The sequence below is a fragment of the Drosophila tropicalis genome, unplaced genomic scaffold, assembly GCF_018151085.1.
Source record: "Drosophila tropicalis isolate 14030-0801.00 unplaced genomic scaffold, ASM1815108v1 contig_859, whole genome shotgun sequence".
NCBI classification, from domain to species: domain Eukaryota; kingdom Metazoa; phylum Arthropoda; class Insecta; order Diptera; family Drosophilidae; genus Drosophila; species Drosophila tropicalis.
The window spans coordinates 780,627-791,405 of record NW_027173353.1 but is presented as its reverse complement, the minus strand read 5'-3'; the positions used below and the strand labels follow the sequence as shown (position 1 = coordinate 791,405).

At 41.7% G+C, this 10,779-nt stretch overlaps 1 protein-coding gene across 12 annotated transcripts in view; it reads right to left on the bottom strand.

Moving 5' to 3' along the window:
- The window catches only part of heph (polypyrimidine tract-binding protein 1 heph), a 170,847-nt gene that overhangs the window by 7,465 nt on the left and 152,603 nt on the right, over window positions 1-10,779 (bottom strand). For 11 of the 12 annotated variants that reach the window (XM_068296830.1, XM_068296824.1, XM_068296827.1 and 8 more), the window contains 3 exons: window positions 6,581-6,673; window positions 489-705; window positions 22-99 (listed from right to left, as the gene is read on the bottom strand). In XM_068296830.1, coding sequence (XP_068152931.1) covers window positions 22-99; window positions 489-705; window positions 6,581-6,673 — 388 coding nt within the window. Of the gene's footprint in view, window positions 1-21; window positions 100-488; window positions 706-6,580; window positions 6,674-10,779 lie in introns of those variants that run through there. The other variant, XR_011033279.1, reaches the window with a different exon arrangement.

Here is a 10,779-nt window from a genome sequence, read left to right as displayed (position 1 = left end):
TGGCAAATTTTGGTTACTTACGGGAAAAATTTGAATGCTTTGACTTCGAAATTGTTCGAGGTGAAGGCCTCTTTGATGTCATCCTCAGAGCAGGATGAGCTGTAAATAAAAATTGGTTATAAATTAACAGCTATCGATTTACGTGAAACAGAGCTGGGTAAGGATGGAAGGAGAGTTTCGTTGTCCTTTCTTCGATCTGCCTCTCGATGGGGGGTCCCCCGTCTAACAGGAGGAGGCTCATAAATTCATTCGGCATACAAAGGCGACGTGGGGGGCGCTTTGTCATATTTGGCAGACAAAGCGCATGGCAGGGTGCCTATTGCTGCTCAAAACGGTAATTGTAATTGCCTTGCACACCCAACCATCCACCTACCAACACCTCAACTCCCCCCCCATGGTGGGTGTGATGGGGAAAAAAAATAAGTTTTCCTCTCCAGCTGTTCTTTAAACACACATCTCATGGAAAAGATTTCTCGCTCAATACTTACGGAATGTTACTTAAATGCAATGTGGCCGATGGCGGATATATATTCTGATAGTTCTTGCTGCCGGGTTTCTTGAAGCGATGCAATGGGTTCTGTGAATAGTCACGTGTCAGTCCTGCGTCTGGTTGGCCCTCCTTGGGTAACTGCACGGCCTGATGTTTGCTGGCCATGACACGTATCGGCTTGCCCCATAAACGTAATTTATCAAGGTGAGACATGGCTGAAAAGAATAGAGACGTGAAAGTTTGTTTAAAATAAAGGCGCGCATAGATGCCAAACTTATAGAGACAACAACAAGAGGGAGAACTGACACAAGTGTATCTGCCAATGCAATTTATATGCTCATGCTACAAGCCATAAAAATTGTTTTTGGCGTCCCTCTCCCACACCCACACACACACACACATGCACATACAAACAAACAGCAATAAGTGCTGGCAAATATTTACATACTAAAATGTAACTGCAACTTTATCAATGTCGTCTGCCTTTGGTGATTTACAAGCTGCAAACGGTTTCCGATTTCTTTCTTTCTATTTTTTTCGCCCTGCCCTCCCTCCCCCGCTTAAAAGTTGTCTTCAGGCATTCTGTAACTCTTTTTGCTTATAGCTTCTTTTTCTCTACCCCTCCCCCCAGCCCTTTTGGCAAAAGGCAGCACCTGCGGCTCAATTGCATTGCTCCTTAGCATATGCAATGGTTAAATACAGTTTACTACAAATATTTCCATTTCGATTTTGTTTCCCTTCAATTTCAATTTCGATTACATACTCCTTGTTGTATTTTATTTAATTTTTCTTTTTTTTCGTCAAGTCATGGCAAGGACTTAGCACAACTGTCCATAGGACGAAAGCACTTGGGTTTTTTCTTTGCATTATTTTAATAAATTATATATTAAATTCATTCATTTTATCATTGTGGTTTGTGTGCGCAGTTGTCATGACTTGAAAGGACACGGTAGAGCGTCTGTTTCATTGTAAAATAATATGCTTACTCAGCCGTTTATTGTTTGCCTAATGGATTAAATGATTTTCCAAAAAAAAAAAAAAAGGAAACACAAAAAAATATAATAAATTGTAAAATAAAAGGGCACCACTTCAAAAAAAAAAAAAAATAAAAGGAGTCACGAAAATGAAAGGTGGGAGCAACAGCAACAGCAGTGACAAAGGCTGCTGCTGCATTATTCGACCCTTTTGTACTTGAATGGAATGAAAGGGTATATTGAGTTAACATTGCAGATGAAAAATATTCTCAATTTCCTGACTACAATTCTTTGTTGATTTCAAATCGTTCTATAGGCAAAATCATGGCATGCTGAAATGCCTTTTAAAAGGGTAACAAAGTAGTCGACTATTCCATTCCATCAACTGTCTCTTTCTTTTTATTTTTTTGTTGGTTGTCGTGTATTATGACAAACACTTGTAATAAAGATTAATGTGCAGCCGAGACGACACTTTTCTTCTTTGTGACTAGGCACCAAGCAAAGCCGTGGAACAACTTTGCCTACCGATTCCTTTCCCTTGTCCACATTTGTCGTCTATATACCCAAAGAGTGTTGCAGCTGCTACCATAGATGATGGGCTCGATGGGCAACGCCGTTCCCAACTCAAAAAGTATCTTAAAGTTTTAATTACAGGGCTGACCAACAGCAGCAGCAGCAGCAACAACAAATCATTATTAACTTACAAGGCATAAAAAAAAAAGGAAACAACCAAGACAAGTGAGAGAGAGAAAGGTGTGAGGGAGGGATAGACGAAGTGTTGCACAGCTGAGCGCAACCCAAAAAGGAAGAGAACCTTTCCCAGTGCCTTTATCTTCTGCTCTTCCTCCCCTTCTCTTTCAAGTCTGTCCTAAGTTCTTAAGCATATTTCCCCACCCGAATCTATGTGAGATTCTCTTCATTCCGGAAATGTGACACAGGTGAAATGGTTGAATGTAACTTTCATGATTTAGTTTAAACGATTAATGCCTTAGCAAATTCCTTGACTATGATCTACTGCAAATGTAGCTGCATGATGTGGGTGTGTGTGTGTGTGTGTGTGTGTGATGTTTTTGGTTGTTGGAGACCCACTTTATTATCTAAACTATGCAAAACATCCTGAGAACTTTTCCAACATTAATTAATTGTAAGCACAATGCCAGGGCGAGCTTCAAGTCATTCAAACAGTCACTTAGCATAGTCAAAATGTAGCAAAACTTTTACCAATACAGACACTCACACACATGGCGTATGCGTAATATATGTAAAGAGAGAGAGGAAGAGAAATGAATCTCTACCTTCCATACATGTGTGTGTGTGTGTGTGTGTGTGTGTGAATGTTTTTGTTTTTATTGTAAATGCCTTTATGCGTATATACGCTTATGCAAAATATTTTGTAGTAATTTTGTATGGAAAAACAGGAAAATTTATTTACGCAAAATTCCCCAATAGAATAAAATTCGGTGCGAAGAAGGAGAGAGAGAGAGAGAAAGACAGTTGGCAGTCAGATAGAACGATTGGGCAGGCAGCAGCTGTTTGGCCTTGTATGTGTATGAAATGACTCTCTCCTCTCTGGGTCTCTGTCTATAGAGTAGTTTGTAATAAGTTCAGCAAAAACTTAATCCCGCCCTGGCAGTCATTTCCCCCCACACAACCCGAACAAATGTACCATTACAATAACACATACACACAGATAGCAGACACCTCAAACTGCCCATCGAGTGAGTAACATTGGACACACTGGACACGGGGACGAGAGACCAAAACCAAATCCGAGACTCAGACCTTTTTGCTTATGGGCATTTCTCTCTATTCATTTCCATTTCCATTCCATTTTCCACATGCTTGGCCTTTTGCTTATTGTTTTTTCATTGTCTCTTGTCTTGTTGTTACTGTTGCTTTGGTCAATTTTTCGTTTTGGCTTTGCTTCTTGATTGTCCTCTCCCCCTCCATGCCATCCTCTTACAGCACGCAAAAAAAAAAAAGCAGGAAAAAGTTTTGTTGGCGCCTTTACGCTGTAATTCGTATGCTGAGTGTGCAATTGTAGCCGTATTTTGTGTGGACCCACCTCCCTCAAGCCTGGGCCAACTCCATCCACCATCAAGACACTTTCATATGCATAGGATACCATAGTGAGGGTGAGGGTGAACCTGGCCAGCTGCTGCTGCTGCTGCTCCTCCCAACCTTTTGCTGTTGTTACTACTCTTGTAATCGTCTTTGTCGTCGTTGCTAGCAAACAGAAGGAGGAGTAGGAGCAGAAACAGCGGAAGTTGCTGAGAGGAGTTTGGGCAAAGTAACGAATGAATTTGTTAATATTTTATGAGTGCATAAGTGCGCACTCCTCCACCCAACCAACCAACCAACCAACCAACCAACCAAACAGTCAACCAAAGTCTCGCCATATCTAGGATGTACGTATATGTATATGTATTTTCCACCTGGACGCTGGTCGTGGCGGAAGTGTTTGCCATTTGGCAGCCCTTGCGGCACATTAGTAGTCTATATGTTGCGGCACAGCCATTAATATTTTCACAAGCCCTAGAGAAAGACAGGGAGAGACATAGGGGCGTAGACTGTGTAGTAAAAGAGGGATTGCTGGGGGGTGAAAGAGCTCCAACTCCTAACATAATTCCTGGCACTAGAGTCAAATGACTGGCTTTGCTTTTGGTAAATTCTGACAATAGTTTTATCAACTGCTATTAATGTTTTACCATCTCTTCACCCTCTCGTTCTCATGCCCTGCGTGTAAATTCAATTAACATTACGCATACGCCATGTTGCATATGCTGTTTCTGCCATTGACAGTCGTTTGTGACCCTGCGGCAACAATTTTGTGCATCTCACACAGACAAAAGCAAAAACGGAAAAATGGAATAAACATGTTCCTAGATTAGCTTTGTCAAAAACTATGCCTGAAACAATCAACGAGGCATTACAAAAATATTACATACATAGGGGTTGGCGTTGGGGTTGGGGGGCTGTTATGGAGAATGGTGGATGGATGGATAGGTAGCAGACCAAAAGGTTTTTACACACAAAGTTGGAATGCTATTGACTTGAATTGCAAGCCCCCAAAAGGAATGCAAATGGACACAACAGACAGCGACAAAGAGTTTACAAGGAAGACAGATAGACAGAGAGGGAGAGAGAGGAAGAGAGAGATGCAACAAAAATATGCAACAAATATGTGTCTTTTAAAATGACATCGAAAAAATATTAATTGAGTACAGCACACAAAGCATATTTTCCGTACAGGCAGAGGCAACAATATCAGCAACATATGTTGCCTGTTGCAGGGCATATTTGTTTGGATTGAATTACATTTTTTGCAAAACATATTCGTACTCATTCTTTGCTTTATTGGCTCATTTATTAATTGGGCGTTTAATTATCGTTAAGCCAATTTTCCTTAAGACAATTCTCAGGCAACGGGTATCAATGTGTTCGCATATTCCCTTCAGTTACTTAAAAGCTCTTATTACTGATTTTATTTGTAATATTTATTTCGTATTTTTCTTCTTTTGTTGTTGTTGTTGTTGTTGTGTCTGTTACGGTTGTTGTTTTTAATTTAAATCAATAAACAGTTGATGGCATTTATAATGCATGTAGCTTTACGTTTTTGTCGCCTGCCTGCATGCAATTTGCTGCCAATTTCCGTTGCGATCGCGCGCACATTTCACGCATTTATTGAGCAGATTAAATTTATTTAAAAAAGAAATGAAAAACTATATTAACACCAGCACAGCAGGCAGAAAATATACATATATACTTACTATATCTGTATGTATATCATAGTATATGTAAATGTGCGTTCCATAACCCACACAACAATTGGTGGCCCAAAGCGGCTTATGGCCTTATAGCTTACATCATCTGTGCATCATTTTGAAATGCAACAGCAGCAGGTCGCTGCTGCTTTCATTAAGCATAAGCAGCTAATAAATTCAATGGCAACAGAGATTCCGATTGCTTCCTTCTGTCACACCTTGCTGCCCCCTTCTCCTATGTGACACAATCAGTTGCAGTGGCTTTCAATTAAGTTGCCCATGGGCAGCAGCAGCAGCAGCAGCACGAGCACTTTGACAGCTTTTGAGTTATTTTTTCAATGAATAAATAATACAAATGAACGACAGGCAGTCGGTCGGTCAATCGTGAGAGTCCATTGGTTCGGTTGGTCGCCTGTGGATAGTTGTGGGCTGTGCGTTAAATGGCATAAAACCGAAACAAAATTGAAAAAGGTGTCGCTGTCAGCGAACTGTCAACGGTACTTTCAATCGCCTTGCAGTTGCTGCTGGCTGGCTGGTCGGTGGTGGTGGTGGCTGCTTTTGTTTTTGTAATAAAGTGGAATTTGGCACGTCACTTGGTTACCATCTCCCATCCATATCTCCCCTTACTCCATCTCTCGCTCTCGCCTAAAAACGCATTGCAGGTTCTCGACGATTTTCATTTCGTTTAATGCTCCAGCACAAATAGCCTCAGGTGCGACCATTGCCCACCCGCACTCATCTACCTCCTGACAATGGCAAAGTGCGCACAAATAAATGCAATAAAATGATTGGCATGTCTCCCGCTGAGCAGCCTTTGTTGCTGCTGCTCTTCTTCTGCACCGCACACCATGTCTTTTTGCCAGGTGTTGCGTCCTTTCGTTTACTGCTGTTGTTGTGCCCCGTCCAGGTGGGCAGCAGCAAGGCGCTTATAAAATTTCATTTATGCGCACGGCCAGCCAGCAGTCCTTCTACTTATCCCACTCTCTCTCTCCTTTTGGTTATGGCATTTGTGGCTCTCGTCATGCTATCTCTTTCGTCTTAACAATTTTTATTATTAATACATTTTACTGTTTGCTGCAATGGTAACATGCGCTTCGTTTGGCAAAAGGTATGCGATACTTGCCTCCTGTTGCTGCTGCCGGCTTGCCATTTCGGAATTTCATGTTTCTGGAATTTTCATTTAAACAAGCTGCAAATTGCAGTTGTGCAACCCCAAACCATCCTCACATCCCCCCACATTTGATATTTTTTTGACCCTACCCACCCCCCTTCATGTTGTTGTTGTTTTCGTTTGTTGCTGATTTTTTCATTACTTTTGGTTGCAGAGTGTGAGAAAGGAAAAGGTGACTTACCCAAATAAGCTTGCTGTGGCTCCGCCATTTGTATAAGTGCCGAGTCCTTTTTGTTGTACAAAATCTTTACACGTTGCACATCGCCGTATACACCTGCGAGAGAGAGGGAGAGAAAGAGAGACAAAATGAGAAAAAAATTATAGGACTGATTACCAAGAGTGTATGCAGGATTCACTTTATTATTGCATTTGCCATTAAAATTATAAGCAAGAAAATGAAGGTATATTAAGAAAGAAAAACAAAGCAATTTTCATGGGACAAATATAAATGTCAAGATCTTTATGGCCAACATTATTCAGATAGGCTTATTATAGCAATGGTAACCCCCTGCCTCCATTCCCATTGGGGATTTATTCTAAGCTCTCTCACAATCTACAAAGTACATAGATGATTCTCTTGTTTGGTTCTTTTCCTGTAGTTGAAGTAACAGAGAAAACATTTTCGGACAGCTTAAATCGCGTTTTATGCAACGCGCAAATGTTGCGGCCGTTGCAAAAAGTTTTACACGCCCCAAACGGAAAAGCTATAACACGAACCACCAAAAGATATAGTCTTGCTGTTTCTTTTTTTTCTTCTGCCCACCTCATCTGCAGATGCTGCTGCTGCTGCCTCCTGCCTCCTACTGCCTTCTACCTTTCCTTGCCTGAGTATTATTGCCGTGGGCGACGCCGTTAGTATCATGTACGAGAAACTCATAACTAGCTCAATAAGTTTTTGCTGTGCTATTTTTTACGAGCTTCAACTCCCAGCTTCAGCTCTATAACTGCAGCCGCCATGGCTCTGTATCTGACTGTATCTTTTTTAAGGCTGCGCCATGCCGCAGATTTTACAACTGTCTGACAAGGTGTGTGTGTGGGGTCTGTGTGTGTTTTGCCTCCTCGTCTTCTCGCGTTATTGAATTGTATTTTATGACTTTACTTATGCCGCAAAACTATGCAATATGGCCACAAGAAGAATCAGTAAAGGGAACTTTAAGGAATTTAAGTGGCAAGCAAAAAGAAAGGAAACGAAAAGAAAGTCCAAAATAGAATATGGAAGGAGATGTTCTCTCAATTTTAATTCACAGAAGTCTTGAACTTCTGTTGCTTTGACAGCACCTGAGTGTTATCCCCTCTCGCTCTCTTCTATGGCCAATCAGCAGCGAATTTGGAATAGGGCGCAAATTGCCATCAAGCATAAAAAGTAGTTGCCAGAGGTTCGCCCAACTAGTAGCCAATGCAAACAATGTAAAGTGCAGGGCCACCAACAAACACGTCTCACCTCCCAATGTCTACCAATTGCTATGGTTGCCCAAGACAACAAATCGAATAATGCGAAAAGTAAATTTTCAACCGGCACAACGACCAGCGACCCACAAAATACAAGTGCAGGAAGGAGAACAAGCATGAGAGATGTGGCCATAAAAAGCAGGATGGGGCAGAAGATGGAGAAGGTGGATAGCGCAGACGAAGCGTAGCATAGCAAGCGGAGCGCTAACAAGTTACAAAAGTAGCAATAGAAAATGCAGGTAGTAAATAGTGCGGGAACCAGAGCCACAGTTCAACAGTTGGCAGTAAATCCATTTTATACAGACGACTGGCTACCTGACTGAATGACTGTTTCCCAGATCAGAGCTCAGCCCACCTTCTTCTTCCATCCATTCCGCACATCCTCGAACATAGTTGCGATGCCATCGTCAATTCTGCAGCGGGGGAAACTACCGAGAGGAACTAAGAACTTGACTTATGCCAAAACACCGAAAAAATTTCCTTTGGGCAAGAGAAAAGAATTTTGTAGTAGCAGCAGCAACAATTGATGCAATGGCAGTGGCACTGCAGGAGCAGGAGCAAACCAAATCCAGCCAAGCATGCTGAATGGCAGGCGCCTGCTGCAACCAGCATAACTTGCCGTCCAACAGGGCGTATGAGCAACAGCAGCAACATCTGCTGGTTGCCATGCAAAGTGCCTGCTGCCAGTTAGCTTCAGACAGAGAGAGCAAGAGAGACGACGACTTGATAATAATTTATTATCGACTTTATTTGTACTGCGGCTACAAAATTCAGTTCCCAGCTCGTTTTTTGTACTTTCTCTTTGTGTGCCAGCGCGACAGAAACGTATGTAGACAGCGGACAGCAACAGCAGCAGCAGAAACAGATTCCCCGATGGCCCATTAGTCGTGTGTTTCGAGCATATTTTAGATGAAGAAATATGTGGCGCGTGCTCGACGACCATTCTCAGAGGCTGACTGGTTGGTTGGCTGGCTGTTTGGCCAAGGCAATATTTGAATTTGCATAAAAAGCAAGAACAAACTTAGCCGCTTTCCCTTCATTCTATGTCTATGAAGTTTATTTAGTTGCCAATTGGAATAAAGTTTACTGATATTGATCAAGATAAAGGTGAACGACGTTCTTTATCCGCGTATCTGAATGCTAAACAGCAGATGGCAGATTATTGAACTTATATATCATAATGATTGAAGATAATAGCCTCTCACTCTCTCTCTGAAGACTAGAAGAATCTAGGCGTAAAGAGTTTTTGTGGTAATTGGTTTTCGCTTTAAGTGTCTTTTAACTATGGAATCGTTTTATATTTTCCATTTGGCTAATAGAATCAATCGTTCTGTGTGTGTGTGTGTGTGTGTGTGTGTGTGTGTGGGTGAACAATAAAACAATTGATGGCAAATTATTTGCGCATATATTGGCAATATGCTTTCATTCCCACACTTTATCAAAAATTGCTGCATGTAGCGCATAAAATTTTATGAAATTATTTTCCGCTTCAGCAATAACCAAACACACAAATACACTCAATACTTAATCGCAGCACGCCCACCCACCTCTCACCCAACGGCATGCACTCTCAGTCTCTCTAAACGCATAAAAATTCAATTAAACACGTATCGACAATATTTTTGGGGTAATAATATAAATTTTTAGCACGCCATTACAATTACATAAGCAGATTACATAGCCTGATGGGTGATTTTCTCTTTCTATGTGTGTGTGTGTGTGTGTGAAAGAGAGTGTGTGTACGCGTTTGTTTACCAGACGATTTGCAGACTGATTAAGTTTTCTTTTATTGTTATGCAAAAAAGAACACAGAGCCAAATAAATATCGAACCCCAAAAAGTAGGCAACAATTTGTGTACAGTATACGATGGAGAGAGAGAACTAGTTGAATGCTAGGATAGAGAACCCAAACCTTTATTGAATGCTTGACATTCTAAGCGGGATGTGTCAAGTGTTTAAAGAGCATGCTCTAGAGACCCAACCCCAGCCCCCTCACCGCCCTTCCACCATCCCAACAAGAAGAGGCCGTTTTCAATTGAGTTGTTGTTGTTGTTGGGCCACACAAAGCGCTGTCAAAACTAATAAAATGTCTGACTGGTTGGCACCAAACAAAACGAAAACGAAACAAAAAAAGAAAGTGTAGCAGCAAAGGGTTTAGATTTAGTCCCTTTTTAGGCTAGATCAATCTTTGATGGGTGAAGGGTGGGGCACTGGAGTAAGGGGCAGCAGAATTAGAAAGCCCTGCGTTTGAAGTGCGTTGAAGCGTAGAGCTGCTGCTGCTGTTGCTTGCCACTTTTATTATTTGATATGCAAACAACACACATATCACCTCTGGCTCTCCACTAGAGCTTTAAGCAGAGGAGTTAAATTTGCCACCTAAATGTGTTCGCGAATGTGGAAATTGTTGTTACGTGCCCACAACCAAGCAACCAAACAACACCCTCCTAAGCATGTGTGTTTGTGAGTGTGTTGGGGCCATTAGCATAACAAAAGGAACTGTTTGCTGTTTTGCTGTTTGCTGTGCTTGTTGCCAACCAGCCTCAAGTGTCATTGGCTTTGCTATCCTCTCACCTACTTGGAAATTCAAAAGGTTATTACATAAAATTTTAGCTTGCCATTTGGCTGATTGCTCGTTTAGAGACAGACAGATGGACAGACAGCGCTTGGCTGACTACCGACTACCGACTACTGACTACTTGACTGGGCTATTAAAGGCAAAAAGTCAAGAAGCTGACGTCAATTACGCGGTGGCAAGTTTATCTAAATCTATTGGCACCCAAGCCAAGTCAAGGCAATACGCTAAGACGCTTAGCACGAAGCTTTATCAACTTATCGACATCTTTTATCACCCCTCCACCTCTATCTATCTCCCTCTTTGTGTGCAACGTGGCGTATGATGTATCTAAGAATTTTCTACTGCCAACGAACTGA